The sequence below is a fragment of the Haliotis rubra genome, unplaced genomic scaffold, assembly GCF_003918875.1.
Source record: "Haliotis rubra isolate DU_JTF1 unplaced genomic scaffold, ASM391887v1 Scf182, whole genome shotgun sequence".
Lineage (NCBI taxonomy): Eukaryota > Metazoa > Mollusca > Gastropoda > Lepetellida > Haliotidae > Haliotis > Haliotis rubra.
Window position 1 is genome coordinate 378,281 of NW_025765803.1, and position 23,981 is coordinate 402,261.

Here is a 23,981-nt window from a genome sequence, read left to right on the forward strand (position 1 = left end):
AAATTATGACATACTTTTAGATCAATTATTGCTTTATATAGCTATCTACTGGAGTGTTTATGTTGCTCCAACTACACCTTAAAAATTACCTGCAACCAACGTCGCGTTCGGAATGCAACTCCCTCGGTGTCAGTCCCAAGTTGACATTTCGGCATCTGTGTTTGTTTTGAATGTCGAAAGGAATGCCCGATAAATAGCATTCTTAAAAAGTTTAAGCAATGCCTCTTCGTATCAATATTTCGCCAGAGGTTCCAAATAGCACTTCATGACACTTCTTCGATAAGTGTAACGAACACAAATGACCGTGCGTGGAGGGGTTCACAAATTCCGCACGACGACAGTAAACAATTCATGTCTTTCTTCTTGTCAAATAGAATTTTTCAGGAAATGTACATCCGTGTTGTTTACGCAATTGGATAATCATCAAAACTCAAAGTGCGGTTGTCAGTTTCCAATACGTAATCACAACAACAAAAGCTCTATACAAAATATTGCGCTTCGTATCACTTTCAACTCGATGGCGTGCACACTATAGAAATGTTAACATACTGAGCGGACTCTCTGGCATGACGTTACACTCACATACGGCCAACCGCTAAAAATAAATAATATGCATACGAGTGGGCGGGGCTAAAGCGGTTTTAGTTTTGGTGCATATTTATAATTTTTAAGACTTTTTTCACAATTAGATGGTGCAGATGTGGTATATATGCATGTTTGAATGGCATTATGTAAGAAAAATGCAATATGCCTAACCTTTTTAAAAATAGAATATGTTTGAGGATGATGATCAGTTGCAAGAACAAATAGACCACGGCGGAAGTGAGTGAGTGAGTGAGTGAGTGAGTGGGTGAGTGGGTGAGTGAGTGAGTGAATGAGGCTCACCTGGGTGAGTGAATGAGTGAGTGAGGCTCACCCCGCTGGACCATCTCAAGTAGTATAGAGCAGCTTTGCATTTTGCCAACCTTTTGTCATTTGTCTGCACGACTTTACATTTCAGCTATATCAACATTGTACAAGTTAAACAATCCCAAACAACCCTAGCTATCTCATGTATGTCAAAGTCGTAGCGGACAGAGGATGTCATGAGACATATCATCTCATAACTTTTGTAGCAGCTCCGTGGGCAATGAGACCATATCTGCTACTCGTCAAACAGTACAAAACTGCTCAGGGCTGGTTTGACGGTCGCATTCTTTGGATTCTTCATGGCGAGTGAAAAACGGTCATATTCCGAGTAGCATGACAACGATGTAGCTAAAAACTGCCATATGTGATACAGGGCGGCAGGCTGTTATTCACCTGCAGTATACAAAGATAAATCACCAAGGTAAAGGCAAAAATATATATATATATATATATATTTGGTATCAGTCTCCATACCATACTCATCACGTGTATCACATGTGCTTCTTTGAGGGGCAGGACTGAAGTAAAGCTGACAAACACGGCCAATGTAAATATACTGAAGGGCAAAAGAAACGTCGTAATATTGGACATTATTTTTAAGTATCAATCCAGTATTTGAACCTATTTTTTAATATACACCGGAAGTCAAGTTTGAGGAAAACATGAATCGTGGCCGTATAGCCTGTATTGCCCAATAAAGTATTGTTTGAGATTGAGGTTAGAAATGTTTTTGTTTGTGGAAAGGGAAGGGTTCGCACAAGCACAACACTGAAATCGACATGCATTCAGGCATAAATTGACGGCTTGAATGGCAATCTTTTACTTCTTTTCTGAACACAGCAGCTCTGGCTATGTCTGTGTTGAACCGTATTAGGCCCCGTCAGGTTCACTCACATGTTTGTGGTGTGCTTCTGACGATACGTATTCGGACGTGGCAATCTTCTCAGCCCATTGAGGTGCTTAATTCTGAAGTCGCCCCTTTGTATTTCATTCACTTATCCACACACAAAAACAATGTTCGTGCACATTATAACCCAATACTCATAAATCACCTGTCCATTGACATACGCAACTTCTCCTTTTTGGCAGACGCGACTCCTCTTTTGACAAACTTGACACCTGGTATGACAGACGTGACCCCTGTTTTGACAGACGTGGCTTCTCTTTTTGACAGACGTGACCCCTGTTTTGACAGAAGTGACTGCTCTTTTTTACAGCCGTGACCCCTGTTTGACAGACGTGAAACCTGTTTTGACAAACGTGAAACCTGTTTAGACAAACGTGACACCTGTTTTGACAGACGTGACACCTGTTTTGACAGACGTGACACCTGTTTTGACAGACGTGACACCTGTTTTGACAAACATGACACCTGCTTTGACAAACATGACACCTCTTTTGACAGACGTGACACTTGTTTTGACAGACGTGACTCCTCTTCTTGACAGACGTGGAACCTGTTTTGACAAATATGCCCGGCCTAAAACGTCTGCAAGAATGGTACTTGAGACATTGTCGTCGTGTCAGTGTTCAACTTCGGTTGATCTGATGCTGCTCTGTTGAAATGTATGCTATCAACATTGCTTCAACAATGACCTTTCCATATTTGAAGATAAAGTAAACTCTTTTCAAAACGATAACGCTTATAACGAACTGACGGGTATAACGATGTGATGGGTATAACGAACTGGTGGGTATAACGAACTGGTGGGTATAACGAACTGATGGGTATAACGAATTGATGGATATAACGAACTGACAGATATAACGAACTGATGGGTATAACGAACTGGTGGGTATAACGAACTGATGGGTATAACGAACTGATGGGTATAACGAACTGATGGGTGTAACGAACTGATGGTATAACGAACTGATGGGTATAACGAACTGATGGGTATAACGTATAACGAGCTGATGGGTATAACGAACTGGTGGGTATAACGAACTGGTGGGTATAACGAACTGATGGGTATAACGAATTGATGGATATAACGAACTGACAGATATAACGAACTGATGGGTATAACGAACTGATGGGTATAACGAACTGATGGGTATAACGTATAAAGAACTGGTGGGTATAACGAACTGATGGGTATAACGAACTGATGGATATAACGAACTGACAGATATAACGAACTGATGGGTATAACGAACTGGTGGGTATAACGAACTGGTGGGTATAACGAACTGTTTCTTTTGTCCCGACCACTCGCTGAATGTGGCGCTCTGGCAATCTGAGAATCTGAAAATCTTTCAGTCTGACAATCTTTCAGTCAGGCAATCTGACAATTTGACAAACCGGTTATCTGGCAATCTGGCAAGACTTCAGTCTGCCGATCTGGCAATCTCGCAATATGGAAATCTGACAAACTGGCAATATGACAACATGGCAATCTGACAATCCCACAATCTGGCAATCTAACAATCCCACAATCTGACAATCGACACGGGTACGGCATTGTCTTTTCGATGTGTGAAAATGTGCTGAAATCAAACATTGATTAAATATGTACTCAGCAGCAAAACAAACGTCAGTACAAATTCAAAATCAAATCATTTCAGAAATGGACATAATAAGGGGATCAAAACATCTTGACGCATCAATGAATAACTCAGCACAATTCCTAATAATTACGTGAACGTTTACAGTTCATTCAGACTCTTGACTTCAGTATCTAGTGTGACCACCACGAGCGGCAATAACTGCAGCACAACGTCTATGCATGGAGTGCACCAATTGATTGATGACGGCCATTGGCACCTTGGTTCACAGTCTGAGAAAGGCCTGGCGCAATAAATCGGATGGGTTCGGCCTTGGTATAACATTATTCAGTCTCCTCTGAATTTCATCCCAAAGATGTTCAATTGGGTTTAAATCAGGACTAAGGGCTGGCTACTGCATAATGTTGACACCGTTCTGCTGTAGGAAGTCCCGTGTAGCTCTGGCAGTATGGGCTCGGGCGTTATCCTGCTGGGAAATGTTGTTACGGTGAGGTGCGAAATGTGGTATGACGTGGGGTCCGAGAGCTTGGTCGATGTAGTGCACCGCTGTGATTCCGCCTCCTCTCCCTGGACCAAGGTTCTGGAGCACCACAGGACCTACTCTCTGGTTCAGGCCTTTTCCATCCCATACCATGATGCTTGCACCTCCCCATAAGTCTCTTTCCATAACTCTTTGATCTGAGTAACGCTGGCCACGTCGTCGCCATATTCTTGTTCTGCCATCTGCAGTTGATGCGCAGTACCGACTCTCATCTGTGAACAGAATTGAGCAGTTCTCCATTGCCTGTATCGCCAGTTTTGGTGTTTTAGGGCAAGCTGTAGACGGGTTCACGCCGATGACGAGGGGTGAGGATAGGTCCACGGTAAAGTCTACGGCAATGGAGGTTCCCTCTGTTAAGACGTCGGCGTACTGTATCAGTACTGATTGGTCTTCCGTGTGTTCCCACTGTCTGGCGTGCTGTTTCGGATGCCTGTATGAAGGGATTCTGTACATGCTGTCGCACAACATGGCGGTCTTGTCGTCTTGTGGTCACCCTTGGTCTGCCAGTACGGGAGCGGTCAGTTGTGGTGTTGGTGGCTCGGAAACGTTGCTTTAGCCTGTAGATGGTCCGAACGTTGACCTGGAAGTGATTGGCAACGGCTTGTGCAGTGTGGCCAGCTTCAAATCCTCCTATCGCCTGGTTCCTGTGAGCTGTCGTGAGTCGCGGCATCCAATTCCAAACTTGTGAACAGCACATGCAGCATGAGTTGCATGAAAAACATGGAGAACACCGTACTGTCTCCGAGATCAGGTTGCGTTTTTGAGACCCTTTCCTGTGTTCCATTCTGAGTTTGGGAAGAAATGACTTTGCTCAGGTAAAGTTGGAGATGTTGTCAAAAATATACAATCAAAACATTAAATGAGTTTACAGTTCTGTGAAGGAAACTTCCAAACTGACGTTTCTGTTGCTGCTTAGTATATATACTAACCAAAACATGTTCCCTGCAGCTGATCCATAGCGTATTGACAATTGGAAAACATAAGATCACATAGACAGGGGGTTGGCGATCAGATCAAATGTGTTCTAATTGTTTGTGTGATTATAGTGGTGTACTAGGTGGTTAAATGGGTCAGCCCTCAAATTCAAAATTCGGATTTTGCAGAAAATGGGCCAAAACAGCATCTGTTGGCAGGATATGCCCGGCTTCTTCGAGGTATGTTGCTGAGGGGTCGATCAATGTGATCTTCCCCATGTTGTTCAGTGAGAGCAGCGCCGAAATATTTGAGGGTGGTAGGGTTTTTGACGTTGGCGTTCACATTTGCAGTGACGTCCCTGGTGTGTTCAGTTGGGGAACGTTGAGGACTTAGTATTCTCCACGGCATGACATTGATATTTGGCTGTTGGAGGAACTGAGTCACAATTTTATTTTTCTTTATTACAAATATTCATTATGTTTAAAATATTGATGTGTTGAGACGGACGGTTTCTGTAATTATGTTTACGTTATCCACATTGCCTCACAAGGTTATAATTACGAGACAAACATTTCAATAGTGTGGCCACGTTCTGATGAGATTGTACAGAGCTGTCCCGGGACAGTCAGTGCTGCCCATGTCGCGGTGGCCTCTGAGGGTGTAGCTGGACTGAATCTTCCCCATGCTGACGCCGCAAGCAATGAGGGCCTTGACGGTGTTGAGAGCCGCACTGTTGGGGACGTGATTCATGAAGTTGCCGATCATGCAGAAACCTGGATAAATGAAAGACAATGGACATGTGATGTCAAATCTGCCTGTTGAAAGACATGAGTTTGTCGTCATTACTTCTGCCCTGAACAGCATTTGTGAGCTCCTGTCCTCGAACTGACGTATCCTGACCAGCATTGGTGAAGTCCCGTGTGTGAGCCCTGTGTAATTACTGCCCTACCCACACCAGTATGATGTTGTAGCCCGGGTTTGAGCCCCTGTCAAGTCAGTGAGTTAACCACGCCAGCCTTGTTGTAGCTCCAGGTGTGAGCCCCTGTCCAGTCACTGTCTTACCCAGACCAACACTGTTGTAGCCTCTGGTTTGAGCCCCTGTCTAGTCACTGACTTACCCAGACCAACACTGTTGTAGCGCTTAGTTTGAACCCCTTGTCCAGTCACTATCTTACCCAGACCATCACTGTTGAAGCCCCTGGTGTGAACCCCATCTGGGCACTGACTTACCCAGACCAACACTGTTGTAGCTCCAGCTGTGAGCCCATGTCTAGTCACTGACATACCCTGATCAACCGTGTTGTAGCCCCGGGTGTGAGCCACTGTTCAGTCAACGTCTTACCCAGACCATCACTGTTGTAGCCCCTGGTTTGAGCCCCTGTCCAGTCACTGTCTTACCCAGACCATCACTGTTGTAGCCTCTGGTTTGAGCCCCTGTCCAGTCACTGTCTTACCCAGACCATCACTGTTGTAGCCTCTGGTTTGAGCCCCTGTCCAGTCACTGTCTTACCCAGACCAACACTGTTGTAGCCTCTGGTTTGAGCCCCTGTCCAGTCACTGTCTTACCCAGACCATCACTGTTGTAGCCTCTGGTTTGAGCCCCTGTCCAGTGACTGTCTTACCAAGACCATCACTGTTGTAGCCTCTAGTTTGAGTCCCTGTCCTGTCACTGACATACTGAGACCATCACTGTTGTAGCCTCTGGTTTGAGCCCCTGTCTAGTCACTGTCTTACCCAGACCATCACTGTTGTAGCCTCTGGTTTGAGCCGCTGTCCAGTCACTGTCTTACCCAGACCAACACTGTTGTAGCCCCTGGTTTGAGCCCCTGTCCCGTCAATGTCTTACCCAGACCATCACTGTTGTAGCCTCTTGTTTGAGCCCCTATTTTAGTCACTGGCATACCCAGACCAACACTGTTGTAGCTCCGGGTGTTAGCCCCTGTCTAGTCACTGGCATACCCAGACCAACACTGTTGTAGCTCCGGGTGTTAGCCCCTGTCCAGTCACTAACTTACCCAGACCAACACTGTTGTAGCCCCTGGCTTGAGCCCCTTTCCAGTCAATGTCTTACCCAGACCAACACTGTTGTAGCCCTGTGTGTGAGCTCCTATCCTGTCCCAGCCACGTCCCTCGTAAGCGTTGCCGTCTTCGCCGACCAGGAAGCTGTATCCGATGTCGCTCCACCCTATGAAAAAAGAAGTATTGTCGTGGAGATGTACAGAAGAAGGGAAAGGTATCACCTGTGTTAAAAAGAACGCTCCCTTCCTGTTTTTTTCACTCTTTTGTGCTCGCCGACTCACTCATTCACTCACTCAGGTTCGATTTGTCACTGATTCAAGTATTCATTCATTCACTCACACATCCCCTCGATCACTCACTTTGTGACTCGTTTTGTCACTGATTCAAGTATTCATTCACTCACTCACTCATCCCCTCGATCACTCACGTTTTGACTCGTTTTGTCACTGATTCAAAGCATTCATTCACTCACTCACTTATCCCTTCGATCACTCACGTTTTGACTCGTTTTGTCACTGATTCAAGCATTCATTCACTCGATCACTCACTTTGTGACTCGTCTTGTCACTGATTCAAGTATTCATTCACTCACTCACTCATCCCTTCGATCACTCACGTTGTGACTCGTTTTGTCACTGATTCAAGTATTCATTCACTCACTCACTCATCCCCTCGATCACTCACTTTTTGACTCGTTTTGTCACTGATTCAAAGCATTCATTCACTCACTCACTTATCCCTTCGATCACTCACGTTTTGACTCGTTTTGTCACTGATTCAAGCATTCATTCACTCGATCACTCACTTTGTGACTCGTCTTGTCACTGATTCAAGTATTCATTCACTCACTCACTCATCCCCTCGATCACTCACTTTGTGACTCGTTTTGTCACTGATTCAAGTATTCATTCACTCACTCACTCATCCCCTCGATCACTCACGTTTTGACTCGTTTTGTCACTGATTCAAGCATTCATTCACTCACTCACTTATCCCTTCGATCACTCACTCACGTTTTGACTCGTTTTGTCACTGATTCAAGCATTCATTCACTCGATTACTCACTTTGTGAGTCGTTTTGTCACTGATTCAAGCATTCATTCACTCACTTACTCACTCACTCATCCCTTCGATCACTCACGTTGTGACTCGTTTTGTCACTGATTCAAGTATTCATTCACTCACTCACTCATCCCTCGATCACTCACTTTGTGACCCGTTTTAGCAATGATTCAAGTATTCATTCACTCACTCACTCATCCCCTCGATCACTCACTTTGTGACTCGTTTTGTCACTGATTCAAGTATTCATTCACTCACTCACTCATCCCCTCGATCACTCACTTTGTGACTCGTTTTGTCACTGATTCAAGTATACATTCACTCACTCTTCCACTCATCCCTCTATTACTCCGTTTGCGACTCACTTTGTGACGTTCTCGATCACTTACGCACTTACGCATTCACTCACTCACTCACCGTGTGTGTCCATATGGTAATTCTGATAGCTCCTGACAATGGCGGAGCAAGAGCTCTGACTGGAACAGGCTCCACTCTCTCCGTGATGGATGAAGGCGTATTTCACAGCCCCGGAAAGATGGCTAACGGAGTGAGGTGCCCTGGCGCCCCACTGCGCCCTAGTCACAATGTGAGGACACCCGGCATGAGTGCTCGTACCCCCTGAAAACGAGTACTATATGTTACCCACGTGGGACTACGCAAAATGCCGCAAATAGACTGTTATCGCATACATGTGTAATAACTGTGCGTAATAACAAATACAAGGGATCCGATTGGCTGCTATGCAAATTTTGACCTTTCTGTTACTACTTTCTGTTTATTGATTGAATGACTCATTCACAGCTTCACAAGCGTACACGTGGATGAATACCTGACTAACGCAGGTTTATCCACTAAGATAAATTGATGTGCATGCTGCATGCGCTTCACAGATATAAAAGTATCGCACACATGCCAATATGTAATTCAATGTTTCATATCAAAACAGACGTAAATAAACTGATGTACAAAGAAAGTACACACATGGTGTTTTGAGATTATTAAAAACGTAAATATTTTGCTAGCAATGTTCCAATTGGGTACGATATCTATGGTGTTATCGCAACACGTACACGATGTTTGGCACTTGTGAGTCACCATCAAAACACTTTTCTAAATATGTCGCTGTGTTGAGGAAAACATTTTACCAAAGCATCAGGTGTGTACTTTCTTTTGTACGTCATATTTTCATATAGTGTTGTGTCAAAGCTGAAGGGATCTTACTTCGAGTTATCCGAGATTCGACACAACCGATTAATTGTGGCTAAAGAATGAAAACACAGGGACCAGGCTTTACTTCGCGACAACAGTGAGATCGACACATCAAATTCCAACACAACGCTGTTTGACTGCACTTCAACTATCCATGATTTTGCAATAGTACTGTGTATGTTAGCTCTGTGCTAGCCCCCTCTTTGAACACACGAACCGGGCTCACAAGTATGGCGGTAGCATGTATACTATGATGTGTACTATGGCGGCGGAACAAAGGTCAAGGTCATTTCAAGGCGGAATGTCTGGTTTCGTCGCTATAATGTAACTCTACATAACTAATATACCATCTCCCTAGTTCATCTCGGCACCAGTTCGTCAGCTGTGCAAACAAAACGGTCCGAAAATGCATTTTGATACCTGTTCTTGTGACAGTTCTGAAATCAAGATGGCGGTGATCTGTTTACCTGTAGAACCTCCCGAGCAACTCTGAATGTTGACGTAATTCCCCGCAATCCAGCCGCTCTGCAACGAACATGGCATTCTTTTGAACAGTGATGTAATACACACATCGATGTAATACACACTGGTATGCATGCATTATCAGTCATACTGACCTGAGGAAATATACTGAGCGCCAATATGACAGACAAAGGACCTGCACCGAAGTTGGCATGAAACAAAGATAAATGACATTTTCGCTGATTTACTTCCTTACCAAATTCTTCAAGGAGTTAAAAGATACTGAAAAATATTTTTCTTCAATCTCGGGAAATATGACAGCCCTCTTTCGACACTTTTATCAAGGAAAGGAAATACGCCCTCTGTGCCTTCCTCCTCAAAGTTCTTTCAGTCACTTAACTGACCCTGTTCAAAACCGTATTGACCCCATTCCAATCCGTATTGACCCTTTCAAACCCGTACTGGTCCCTTTCAAACCCGTATTGACCCCTTCAAACCCGTACTAGCCCCTTCAAACCCGTATAGATACACCTAAAACCCATGTTGACCCCTTCATACCCGTATTTTCCATCTTTCTTCAAGTCCGCCTTGGCCTTCAAAACATTCGCACTAGCACTCATTATCCTTATTAGACCCTCCTTAAACCCATCCGCCATAAAGCTGGCATATTGCTGAGTGCGGCGTAAAACTAAACTCACTTAAACCCGCATTTCCCTCAGTTCCGTATTGGCCCTCATCAATCCCAAAACCTCTTTTAAGCCGTATTGCCCAGCATAGCCATCATTCACCGAATCCTGCAGCAATGTGTGTGTGTGTTGGTGTTGTGTGTGTGTGTGTTGGTGTGTGTCTCTGTCTGTGTCTGTGTGTGTCTGTGTGTCTCTCTCTCTCTCTGTGTGTCTGTCTCTCTCTCTGTGTCTGTGTCTGTTTCTCTCTGCGTGTGTGTCTGTGTGTGTGTCTGTGTGTGTGTGTGTGTGTCTGTGTGTGCCTGTGTGTGTGTCTGTGTGTCTCTCTGTCTGTGTGTGTCTGTGTATGTGTCTGTGTGTGTGTCTGTCTATCTCTGTGTGTGTCTGTGTCTCTCTCTCTGTCTGTGTGTCTGTTTCTGTGTGTGTCTGTGTGTCTGTCTGTGTGCGATGTGTCTGTGTCTGTGTGTGTCTCTGTGTGTGTCTGTCTGTGTCTGTCTGTGTGTGTGTGTGTGTTTCTGTGTCTGTCTGTGTGTGTGTGTGTGTGTCTCTGTGTGTGCTGTGTGTGTGTGTGTGTGTGTCTGTGTGTGTGTTGGTGTGTGTGTGTGTGTCTGTGTGTGTGTGTGTGTGTGTGTGTGTGTGTGTCTGTGTGTGTGTGTGTGTATGTGTATGTGTGTGTCTGTGTGTGTGTGTGTGTGTGTGTCTGTGTGTGTCTGTGTGTACGTGTGTGTGTGTGTGTGTGTGTGTGTGTGTGTGTGTGTGTGTGTGTCTGTGTGAAACCCAGCTGTCTCTCTGTGTGTATGTGCGTGCGTGCGTGCGTGCGACGTGTGTGTGTGTGAAGAAACCTAGCTTCTCTGATGTTTATATTGTTCACGACACGTGAGTTACTCCCGTGTCAATGCAGCGTTTGTCCCCAACATGTGCTCATCGTTCCTGGGATTTTGTGTGTCAGACAGAAATACACTGACGTACGAAGGAAGTACACACTATGTGATTACTTTCTTTTGTGGATCAGTTTATATTTTTACGACCATACCTTCAAAACACACTTCATAACAATCCGTTATGCCCAAAGTCAAATTAATTTGCTGTAAAACCTGAGGCTGGTGACCTACTTCACAGTATTTTACTAGAATGACTTTCACTCTGAATGTAGTACCTACCTTGCCGTTGAAGTTGACATGCATCCACCCGCTGTTCTGATCGCCTTCATAGGTGGCGCAACTCCCTTTTGTCAGCACGCCAAGGATTGCATGGCTCGTTCCAACACCCGACCGGACGTGGACATCTCCTGTGGCGCATGCGCACTGAGCAGCGCTAGCTCCACGTAGAGTCGTTGCCAAGAAACCAACGGTCACCAAACTCAGCAGCATCATAAATCTTGAGACCTATGAAATAGAAATTGAACAGAAATATAAACTGAAAAGATAAAGTATTTCATAAAGGTAACAATGGTCATCAACCCAGATCGTCCTAAGAAAAACATTAAAAGGATTTTTACAATATTCCCCTTGTTAAGAAACCACAAGGACATGTTTCTCAACATCCTACCATTAATTTAAGGCCTGGTAGGTCAGTGCATTTTTCACCTCTTTCCGTAGCAAGACATATTTTGTCCATTTTAGATTTTAGTCTTCGTCACTTTTCCTCAACGTAGTTCGCCCCGTATAGCTGCAAATTTGCTGAATATGCGGCGTTAAACCATATTCTGTCAGTTCCACCTTAACTGTATGAATTCCCGACCAGGGAAATGTACCTGTTAATATATTGACTAACTGTGACGATGTTTGTGACAATACTTGTAAACTTGTCACTGAAGTTAGGGGAGCAATTCCAACCATTGTTGCAACAATAGTCTCATTTCAACTGCTGTAGTAGTGAGTGAGTTTAGTTTTACGCCGCACTCAGCAATATTCCAGCTATATGGCGGCGGTTTGTAAATAACCGAGTCTGGACCAGACAATCCAATGATAAACAGCATGAGCATCGATCTGCGCAATTGGGAACCAATGACATATGTCAACCAAGTCTGCGAGTCTGACCACTCGATCCTGTTAGTCGCCACTTCTGACAAGCATGGGTTACTGAAGACCAATTCTAACCCGGATCTTCACGGATACCTGCTGCAGCAAAACAAGGCCATTTATAAAAACGGAAAGACGAAAAGAAATAGTCACCTTTCGAATTTGGAAACATGGAATTAATGCAAAACATTACAGTTTTATGTGGCCTTTCAAAACTATATCATTTGTGACCAGTGTGACAAACTTTTAAGTCATAATTTGGAATATTATAAAATCATTATTACTGTGTGTGATCGATTCCAATTCTATACAGAGGACTTCATAATCACGAATTAGTGAGTATTGCTATACGCCTCTTTTAGAAATACTCCAGTAATATCTGGGTGGGGATACCACCAATCGGCTTTACACTTACATGTATCTTATTCACGAACCTATATGTTTGTTTATTTGTTTGTTTAAGGCGACACTCAGCAGTATTCAGTGGTCTATAATATAGCTTGGAACAGACAAACCAGTGATCAACAGTATGAGCATCGATCTTAATGACATGAGTCAACCAAGTCAACGAGCCTGACCACACGATCCAGTTTGTCGCGTCTTACGACAAGCATGGGTTGCTGAAAACCTATTCTACCCCGGACCTTCACGGGCAGTAATATATACGTCAATAGATGATTAGAGTCACAGTCACATGTACTGTGTTCATACTATCGTGTGGCACTAGAGGAAAATCATATAGCCTAGAGGAAACCCGTATCATATAGCACTAGAGGAAACCCGTATCATATAGCACTAGAGGAAACCCGTATCATATAGCACTAGAGGAAATCCGTATCATATAGCACTAGAGGAAATCCGCATCATATAGCACTAGAGGAAATCCGTATCATATAGCACTAGAGGAAATCCGTATCATATAGCACGAAACCCGTATCATATGGCACTAGAGGAAACCCGTATCATATACACTACTGATACACAAGTGCACACAAAATACCACCTGATTCTGAGTTTAAATGGACCGCCTCCGTGGTGTAGTGGTTAGAGCGTCCGCCCGGAGAGCGGAAGGTCGCGGGTTCGATCCCCGACCGCGTCATACCAAAAGACGTTAAAATATGGTACTTGTTGGTCCCTGTCTGGCGCTCGGCATTAATGGGTACAACAAGGACTGGTCGGCTCGGAGTCAGTATAGTGTGTCTGAGTGGGGTATTCATGCTTCACTGCGGCATGGTATCTCAGTGAGCTAGCACTATAAAACCAGCTTAAGTCTGGGTTAGTACAAGCAGCCGCACATACACATACATACGCATGCACGTCGTCATATGAGCGAAATATTCTCAAGCAGGACGTTAAACCCAATTTCACCTCACCTCACCTGAATTTAAATGAGCGTGTGTGAGGGAATGAGTGATTTTAGTTTTACACCACACTCAGCAATATTCCAGCTAAATGGCGGAGGTCTGTAAAATATTAGAGTCTGGACCAGACAATCCAGTGATCAACAGCATGAGCATCGATCTGAGCATTTGGGATCCGATGACATATAAGTCCCTCACGATAAGCATGGGTTACTGAAGACCAATTCTAACCCGGACCTTCACGGGTGATATATAATGAAGCAAACGATGGACAACAACTTCTAGTTTATTACATACACCGGGGCGGTGGGGTAGCCTAATTGTTAAAGCGTTGGCTCGTCACGCCGAAGACCCGGGTTCGAATCCCCACATGGGCACAATGCGTGAAGCCCATTTCTGGTGTCCCTGGTGATGTTGCTGGAATATTGCTAAAAGCGGCGTAAAACCAAACTCACTCAATCAGTTAGTACATACACCGACGTTTACGTGTCAGTAGATTTTACACCGTTATCAAGTTAAACGCAATTAACATGAAGTTATAGGAATGACGTCTATATGGATGATCAGCTTCTTATTGTACAATAGCGATGTTACGGTATAGATACTAATACCATTTTCAACCATGAGGTGGTGAATGAATACAGCAGGATGTATATAGGGTACACGAGGGCTAATAAGCCGAAGAGACAGTGGATGAAGAAACAAGATGATTAACAATGAAAAAACTATCGTGTGCTTCATTATTGACTCACTTACTTCTGGAATGGCGACCAAATAATTAAATGAAAGATGTTAGGATTTTTTCTCTTGTAGATGTTTTCTATTTAATGTCATGGACATAACATGATTTAACGGAATGGTTAAATGTCTGTCGGTTCAAAGGAGGAAAGCAAACATTCAACTGTCTGGAGCCATGGTAACCTACCTTCCTGTGTGGACCAAGTCAGAGGAACAAGTATTTGGCCTTATCTCCAGTGGTATGGAGGACCGCTTTAGCCATATACTTAGAGGTGATGACACGTCGGCGAGCCTGACCAACCAATTTCATTAATGGCCTCTAACCACAAGAATGGGTTGCTGAAGATTAATCCTAACCCGGATCTTCACGGGTCTCTTCCAAAGGAAACTTCACCAGAACCAAACGTCTTTGACCTCAGGAATGAGTTAAAATTTAACGTCACATCGGCAATATTTCAGCCATATTGTGACGAGAACATGTTTGACGTTGAAATGAAACATGTGTATATTATATAAACCTGTCGTCAAAGGACAGTAAAACAAGTAGCTAGAGAATATCACAATAAGAGTTAAAACTATCATGGAAAGTTAAAATTAATAGTACTATTTGGACAATACAATATAAAAGCAGCCTATAGATCACCAACAACTGAAAGTAGATCACCATACTAGGGACTATGGGGACTTACAGCATCTTTGCTACCTGTTGGACCCTAGCTGGATTTACACCTTCCCTTCAGCTGTTCAAGAGTGTAAGAAATGTAAGCCAAAATTAAAATAACAAGAATACTACAATTAAAAATCCTGGTAAGTTTGAATTGACTTTGAAAGTTTTGGGACTTACGTACCCTCTCAGGAGGACAATAATTTTACGCTACTTCGACCCCTTTGAGGATACAGCCACTAACAATCTAAGTTGATAATCTGAACTACAAATTATAAACCTTTATCTATTTACAAAACATATTTTATCAAATTCATTTAACAAATATATCTCTTTTAAAAAATCAATGATTAAATGATAACTGACTTTATTAAAAAGGTCCTCGACTGTTTAGTGAAATATTTATCCCTTACGATGGGGAGTTCAACACAGTTTGACCTCAGGATGACCATCCACCCGAATATGTCACGCCCAGCTAAACACCAACCAAACCAAACCTAAAAAACTATAGTTGAAATGCGTTCTAATTGTTGAACCCAACTCACTTTACACACCAACTTTCATTTCATATTTAAACAACGTCCGTGCAAAACAATACACAATGTCCTCAAAACCCAATCATAAATGACAGCATAGTCGTGCAAATCAGTGATAACACCAGGTGTTCGCGAAAAGGGAAAACATGTCATTCCCTTTTGGTAGGGTCGCCATCAATACGACCTGCCTTAAAATCTAAATGGTTATAGGTTGACCCCTGACATCCGAAGGTGCCCTGTTTACAAACCACACAATCGGGTGATTGATAGATCAGGAAATAACATTGAAATTAAATAAACCTTTAGAAATAAATCAGTACAGATCACAAAGACGCACATTTTATGTGGCAGGTTTTCCTACCGTAAATTTGAATATAACGGTGCAATTCTTATCAACAAAACGTGTGGCAAAGGTAAAGCAAAAACCACATACCAACATGGAATCTATGGATTCATTAGCATTCCCTTACACAATATCCAAAACTGTATTTTAACTTCTGATTCGGTGTAAATTGTACTTCAGGGAATTGTTTGGCCTATACAGACTTTGCATTATTTCAAAATTCTGCCACTTTTTCAAGACAATTTACCAGATACTAACTCTATCCGAAAACTAGGGCATGTCAATGGCACACCTACCTACTGTTATCAAAACAAATGATGGCTGCAAGTCAATCTCCTCTATCTGATTAATGGGAGTGGCACCTGTCCCAGGCTAAATCGTGCTTCCACTTATCAAAATATTAACATTCATGAAATAAGAATAACCTTTCACACCTGTGTGTTCTGACGTGATTTCCGTTTGACAGGTAAGATGGAATACCACCTGCCTTTGACCTCATCCGTGAAGATCATGGTTACAATTGATCTTCAGCAACCAATGCTTGTTGTCAAAGGCGACTAACGGGATGGGGAGCTCAAGCTCGCTGACTTCGTTGGCACGTCATCCTATCCCAGTTGCGTAGATTGATGCTCATGCTGTTGATCACTGGATTGTCTGGTCCAGATTCGATTATTTACAGACTGCCTCCATATAGCTGGAATGTTGCTGAGGGCGCCGTAAACTAAACTTACTCACTCACTCAATTCTCACATTTATGTTCATGATTTAGTTATTTCAAGCTGACAGTGTTGTACGTTGCTGTCATCTTGGTTACATCAGGGCTACATCTGGGTTACATCTGGATATATTCTTCATCGTGCCCAAGTTGCGTAGATTGATGCTTATGTCTTTTAATCACTGGATTGCCTGGTCCAGACTCGATTATTTACAGACCGCCACCATATAGCTGGAATATTGCTGAGTGCGGCGTTAAACAACAAACCAACCAACGTTTGACCTCACATCGGCTAACAAAACGTTAACAAAACAGTTTTTGCAAGTCATTTCTCCGTTAATCCTGACACTAGTTCAACTGAACGTCCGCATTAAAGAGGGTCGAGTGTTGCCACATGGAAAGAACAGTAAGCATGTGTAAGTTTCGAAGTCGGATACACAACGCTCTGGAAGGATGTCAAGACGATAAAGCAGGATCTCGACATCTGTCAAAATCTGTTACGATGTTTTGAAATATGTCCTGACGTTCTAGAAAACGATAAGTCTTTTTGTGTAGACCTGTGTTAATAGCGTGTAATAGAACAAGAATCCTTAACTAGCAATCACGAAACTCGGTGTTTTTGAGTTAGGATTCTGAAGTCCAATAAAGTATCAGGTGGTGTTTTTCAGGCTATCATCTTAGTTCATTTTTTTATTTTTATTTTTTATTCTTGTTGCTTTGTTTTGCTTTTGCTTATTGGGTTTTTTTTGTTTTGGGGTTATTGGTTTTGTTGTTGTTGGGGCTTTTTGTTTGTTGGTTGGTTTGTTTTTTGTTTTTTTTTGTTTTTTTTGTTTTTGTGTTTTGGGGGCTGTGTTTGTTTGGTTTGGGTTTGGGGGGTTATATGTGTTTTTTGTTGTGTTTTGGGGGGTTGTTTTGTTTTGGGGTTTTTCGGGGAGGGAGGAGGCTTTTCTTAGTTTGTTTGTTTTGTTTTGTTTTGTTTTTGTCCTATTTGCTATTGCTATATGACAAGGATAACCATTACATACGTTGACAGCAATATTCCTCAGGCTGCAGTAAGCGATGTCGGTAGGATTGTCAGCTAACGGTAAGCATTTAAACGGGGTGTTTTATTTACTCTTTGTGTAACATTAAGTATAAAGTCAGGATCTTTTTAATAAGAACATCTGTTCTATTTTTCAGCTCAAGATGGGACTCCTTATTGTACTAGCACTATCGGTTTTCTCCTTACATACCGCCACGGCAGCAAAATTCGCATGCGCAAATACGTCAGTGCATGTCCGGTCAGGACCCGGAACCACCCATGGTATTCTGGGAACTGTCAATGTAGGGCGTTGTTTGCCTTTCAAAGGAGACGAAAGTAAATCTGGTGTATATGAATGGGCCCACGTGGACTTTACAGGGAAGGTACGTCTGAAATGAGTGAAGTGAAGCAGTTATTCGCCACTTTCAACATGTCAGTTCGGTAGCCTGGCGGTTAAAGCGTCCGCTCTTCACGACCAGGATCTGCGTCGATTTCACATATGAAAAAAGGCCATTTCTTGTGTGTCCCGTTTAAATATCACTTAAACGGCATATAACCATACCCCTCACTCTTATCCGTTAGTACTATACTTTCATTGATTAATCAACTTCTAAGTAATAAGAAGGTATTGAATTGTCTCACAAAATAACAAATGTATGCCTTTATCTTGCACTCATATTTTTTATTGGAGTGAGTGAGTGAGTTAAAATTTAAAGTAACATCGGCAATATCTCAGCCATATCGTGACTAAAACTAGTTCTAAATCCAAAATACATACAAATAATATATAAAACCCTGTCAACGAAGGACAGTAAAATTACTAGATTATCACAAAATGAATTAAAACTAGCTAGCTTATATCTTTAAAAGTAGAAAACTATTTTGGACAATACAATGTAAAATGGGCTAGTAATCGCCAACAACTGAAGGTAGATCACCATACTAGGGACCATGGGGACTTACAGTGCCTTTATTACCTGCATGGACCCTAGCTGGATTTACACCATCCCTTCAGCCATTGGCGTTTATGCTGAGATTTAGCCATACATTAAAATGACAAAAATACTACGATTAAAAACCTGGTAGACTTAAATTTACTTGAAATGTTTTGGGACGTATCCTCTCAGGAGGACAATATTTTTACGCTACGTCAACCCCCTTCGAAGGTACAGCCACTCACAAATTCAGTTTCCTTTTTTTATAGGATGGTTGGATTGCTGAGAATTACGTTATAATCAAGGAATGTCCTGCAAGCACAGGTTTGATGAAGCAGTTTATGCATGTTTTCATCAACATAATATCACCTTAACTTATGAATGCTCACGTCCAACATGAAGCAGGAGATTCTGTGGAGGTTGACGTGGTTCACGTCGGCCGATTGTAGGTAGTCATCGACGCTTATTTCACGAACGCCTAGAGAGTAATTGCGTGTAATATTAACAAGTACAGTGTTACCTGTTAAAATGATCAATACATCTGTTGGACTAATAACTTGTGCAAAAATATAATATAGTGACGTATTATTTATGGTACTTAAGGTCTTACAGCCTTTAGGTATGAATATCTTTTAGAAATGAGACAACATCCCATGTCGTCTTGCTATATGACAATGAATCTTGGCATCACATGCATTTAGCCGCTCCAACAACTTGCCTCTCGATCTGCTGTCATTCGTCCCCACACATCCAATTTTCCCGGAATAACTCGAGTTGGATTAGATGTATCCGCGAGTACGCAAAGGGACGGAAAAGGACGAATTTCTGTAATCCGCGAATACGGAAAGGGACCGAAAGGGACGAATTTGGCCGAAAGCTTTACATTACGCATAACAATAATTCACCATGAATTGAAAAAGGTTCCAAGATAAACATCATTTTAGGATTTACTTCCACGTGTAGTGGCCAGGGCCTAGATTTTCGAAGCTCTCTTAGTGCTGAGATCGTCGTAAGTGCCATACATTAACAGTAACTTACGACTATCTTAGCGCTAAGAGAACTTCGAAAATCTAGGCCCAGGCATAGATTGACTGAAATGTTGGTTAACGTTGAATGAAAAAACAACAACTTAAGCACACAGTCGCGTTTTACAAAATTAACTATTTTGATACAATTTTCCCAAACATTGTACATTGTCTTGAAGTTGCAGAGGTCACTGTTGCAGGAACCAGCACTAATGACGGTTGTCCCAACATCGTCACGAGATCTCAGTGGGGAGCAAGAGCACCGACATCGAGAAGTCTTCTACACGGCGCGGTCAAGTATGCTTTTATCCATCATGGCGCTAGTGCCGTGTGTCACAGAGAGACTGAGTGTGCCGCCATTGTCAGAGGGTACCAGGGATACCACATGGACGGACATCGTACGTTGTTAATCTGTGTTAGAAGCAAGCTGATACAGAATCATTTAAAATTGTCCTCCACATGCTATTGCCCGGTGGACAGAAGGGACGCTAGCGCCAGTTATTGGTCACAGCGGAAGAGTGGTATACAGGAACCTAAATCTCGTAAAAATACGTGCACCCTGCTATCGACAGTCCGGGCAAATGTCTTACATGTGACTTCCTGCAGAGTATTCACATGTTACAACTTAGATTGTTGTACGGGTGATGATATTGTTATACTACTGTGAATAAAAGTACACCACACATTGTACAAGGGCCCAGTTTAACAACTGTAATTATGAATGAGTCAATGATCAATGGTCTTTCTAATTCATATCAATGGCATGTTTACCTATCAACTCTTCTGCGGGCATTTAGGGACAGTTCATAATTTATGGCTAGGTGGGGGTGATGATGATTTTAAGGGGGGTCACCCATTTTGTTCTGGGGAGCTGGGGGCATTAATTTTGTACACACGTACTAGGGGGCAGCAATCTTGCACATTTAAATATGTTTAAACTTAGCTTGGAAATTATGGTGAGGGGGGGGGTTATTTATTTTGTACATGACATACGGGGATCACTTATTTTGTACATAACTTTTAGGGGTCATTCACATTGTCCCTGTTTCTCCATAAAAAAAATCATCATCACCCCACCCCCACCCACACCAAGCCATACATTATGAACGGTCCCTTACGAAGACGGTGACAACTGCAAGGGCAGTTAATTCATAGTTTCATAGGAGTGATGTCCCTTTAATTCCAATTTCAGCAGGTAAAGCAGGCCAGTCCAATATTTCCGGCAGCATGTGATTTGTCAATTGCATCATTATGTTTACAGTTTCACACATATATATTTTTTTCACGGATGCAGTATTCGGAACAAAACTTTTCGACCACTTGTTTTTCAAATGGAATATTTTTCATAATCACTAAATGTCATGTGTCTTTCCCTCAGACTGGAACGACATTGGCTACAGTTTTGTCATCGGCGAAGACGGCAACGCCTACGAAGGTCGTGGCTGGGACGCAGTGGGTGCTCACACTCAAGGCTACAACTCAGTGGGTCTTGGTAAGACTGATTAGTGAGCCCCTGTTAATCCGGACAATACCGACCAAGTGAGATCGCCCAGAATAACGAATCGTGGAAAATGAGTAGTGTCACTTTGGTTTAGTTACATGCAAGCATTCCTAGCATTACTCGCCCAAGAGTTGTATTTACAGTTAAAACAGGATCCGGACATAAAAGGTTTCACTGTACCGTCCTTTCAGGCGTGAAGAATGTCTGATGCCTCGCCACCTTCTATGTTACGGTTATGTTACCAACAGACATAGCTGTACTGTTACCAACACATAACATTATATTCATACCAAGAAACAGAGACACAATTGTAGCGTTACCAAAACATGCCACTGTACTCTTACCAACAAAGGTGTACTGTTATCAACGCATACCATTGTACTGTTACATATGTCACTCGCTGACCACCCCCTACTTTTCGCCAGGTTTCTGTATGATCGGCAACTTCATGGAGCGTCTCCCTAACGCCAAGGCCCTGGACACGGTCCAGAAGTTGATAGCCTGTGGGGTGGCTAAAGGCAAGATCCAGTCCAACTATATTCTTAGGGGACACCGAGACATGGGCAGCACAGCCTGTCCAGGGACCAAACTGTATGCCCTCATCAAGACGTGGCCTCATTACTAACAATGAACAAACTGGGGGGCTAAATCACGCCCCCCAGTTGGGAATAAACTGTTTCTGCAAAGCGTTCTGTTCGACGACATTCGATTATTCGTGTGGCAATGCATGCATTGAAGAGGGAGTTTCTTTGAGTGATTGAATGAGTGAGCCAGCGGTCGGGTGAGTGAGTGTCAAGATGAAGATTTACGATGAGAGAAAATATTAAGATGTCATAATCAGAGACAGGGGAAAGTGTGAAGAGGTAAAACATTGAAGATGGGAAAATGCAAACGTGTCACATGAAAATGCAAAGATTCATATTTTGAAGATGAGACAATGTAAAAATGGCATATTTGGAACATGGGGAAAAGTAAAGATGTTAGAGATTGAAAATGTGAATTTGTTATTATATCAAGATGGGAAACTGTGAAGATGCCATATTAGGAAGATGGGGAAAAGTCAATGTGTCATAGTTTGAACAAGCTAAAAGGAAATATGTCACTATTTCAAGGGGGAAAAGTTTGAATGTATCACAATTTGAGAATTTTAAGATATCAGTATTAAAGATGAGAAAGTTATGAAATTATTGACCTTGCACTCCATATACACCATTGGTTTGCCTAGCCCAGATTCGACCATTTACAGTTCGCCATCAGGTAGCATGTGGTCGGTATTGTTGCGGTGTTGTAAATGTGCTCCCTCGTCACGCCTAGCATCTAGGTGCGAATCCTTTCAGGTGTTCTATACCTTGATAATCAATGCAAATATTTCTCAAAATGCCTTCAAGCTTCACTTAGTCCATTCAACGAACGCTCTCACTATCTGACTCTGTTCGGTAAAAATAGGTTATCTTGTTCTGCTTATTTCCACACTAGGTCATGTTTCTGTGTGTTTCTGCTCCTGGTCCAGCTCTCAAGGCAAGTAAAATTTATACGCCGACTAAATTTATGAGTCGATCAAATGAGAAGCCCATGTGTTGAGCTGTAACCTTGCTGTCTCCAGGGAACGAGGAGAGTTTTTGTGCTACCTATAAATTGAATGAATTCGATAAGTCGTTTTGCCAGTTAACTTCAGAGATTCTTGATTCACCTATAACAAGAAATGAAATTTCAGAAAGTATTGCAAATTTAAAATGTAATAAATCTGCCGGTGAAGATAACTTGATTCCTGAATTCTTTAAATATTCATCCGAAATTATCCTCCCATACCTTGAAATCCCTGTTAACGTTATGCTTGAAAAGTCTTTCTTTCCAGAACAATGGACTTTGGGGATTGTAATTCCCTCCACAAACAGGGATCAACTAATGACACCAACAATTATAGGGGTATAACTCTTTTGAGTAAGATTTTTACCAGTATTATACTTAGACTTTTCGTATTTTGGGCCGATACCTTTGCTAGGATAGATGAAGCACAAGCCGGTTTCAGGCACGGGTACTCTACAACTGACAATGTCTTTATTTTGCAGACACTTGTGCAGAAATATGTAGCCCGAAAGGGAGAAAAAATGTATGCCATATTTGTAGATTTTGCTAAAGCGTTTGACTCCGTTAACAAAACATGCTGTGGTCCCCCCCTTTGTAAATCTCAAGGTATCAGTACTAAAATTGGTAAATTATTATACTGCATATATCACAACGTGAAGGCTTGTGTTCGAAACAATAACAACCTATCTGATTCCTTCTGCTGTAACATTGGGGTAAGACAAGGATGTATACTAAGTCCATTTCTGTTTTCGTTCTTCATCAACGAACCATCGCTACAAATATATGAAAACTGTAACAAGGGCATCCAATTACCTCCAGAAACTATGAAACTTTTTCTGCTTCTTTTTGCTGATGATATTGTATGTTCGCGAGACTTCAAAAGCTAATAAATCAACTTAAGTACTACTGTAAACAATGGAAACTGAATGTCAATATCGATAAGACAAAGGTCATAGTTTTCAAAAATGGAGGGAAATTATCAAAACGGGAAAAATGGTTTTATAAAGGAGAAAGATTGGAGGTCGTAAAAAGTTACAAATACTTGGGTGTACTTTTACAAATCGAGTAACTTGGTCATTGCACTGCAACAAAGTCGCACTGCAGGCAAAAAAAATTTAATGGGCATTTTAAGAACCATAAGACCGCTTCCAAATATTAGCTTTGACACCTTTTTCAAAATCTTTGACACTAAGGTTAGTCCTATTCTACTCTATGGTGCAGAAGTA

The 23,981-nt window shown here is 42.4% G+C and overlaps 2 protein-coding genes across 2 annotated transcripts; one reads left to right on the forward strand and one right to left on the reverse strand.

The window, feature by feature from the left end:
- Positions 1–5,297: 5,297 nt before the first annotated feature.
- On the reverse strand, positions 5,298–9,052 carry LOC124273603 (peptidoglycan-recognition protein SC2-like). Its single transcript, XM_046708886.1, has 4 exons — positions 9,025–9,052; positions 8,372–8,572; positions 6,945–7,058; positions 5,298–5,646 (listed from the first exon to the last, which is right to left on the reverse strand). Exons 1-4 carry the CDS (start codon positions 9,050–9,052, stop codon positions 5,447–5,449), a joined length of 543 nt encoding a protein of 180 aa, XP_046564842.1. The 3' UTR covers positions 5,298–5,446.
- A 10,659-nt stretch (positions 9,053–19,711) lies between these two features.
- LOC124273581 (peptidoglycan-recognition protein SC2-like) lies at positions 19,712–21,793 on the forward strand. Its single transcript, XM_046708868.1, has 3 exons — positions 19,712–20,065; positions 21,046–21,159; positions 21,594–21,793. Exons 1-3 carry the CDS (start codon positions 19,756–19,758, stop codon positions 21,791–21,793), a joined length of 624 nt encoding a protein of 207 aa, XP_046564824.1. The 5' UTR covers positions 19,712–19,755.
- The last annotated feature ends 2,188 nt before the right edge of the window (positions 21,794–23,981 follow it).

Coding starts and splice junctions, on each gene's coding strand:
- LOC124273581 (XM_046708868.1), top strand. CDS start 19,756: ATGAAAAAACAACAACTTAAGCACACAGTCGCGTTTTACAAAATTAAC. Junction 20,066..21,045: donor ATACCACATGGACGGACATC/GTACGTTGTTAA, acceptor TCTTTCCCTCAG/ACTGGAACGACATTGGCTAC. Junction 21,160..21,593: donor CTACAACTCAGTGGGTCTTG/GTAAGACTGATT, acceptor ACTTTTCGCCAG/GTTTCTGTATGATCGGCAAC.
- LOC124273603 (XM_046708886.1), bottom strand. CDS start 9,052: ATGGTGACTCACAAGTGCCAAACATCGT. Junction 7,059..8,371: donor TTACCATATGGACACACACG/GTGAGTGAGTGA, acceptor CTTTTTTCATAG/GGTGGAGCGACATCGGATAC. Junction 5,647..6,944: donor CTACAACAGTGTTGGTCTGG/GTAAGACATTGA, acceptor TCATTTATCCAG/GTTTCTGCATGATCGGCAAC.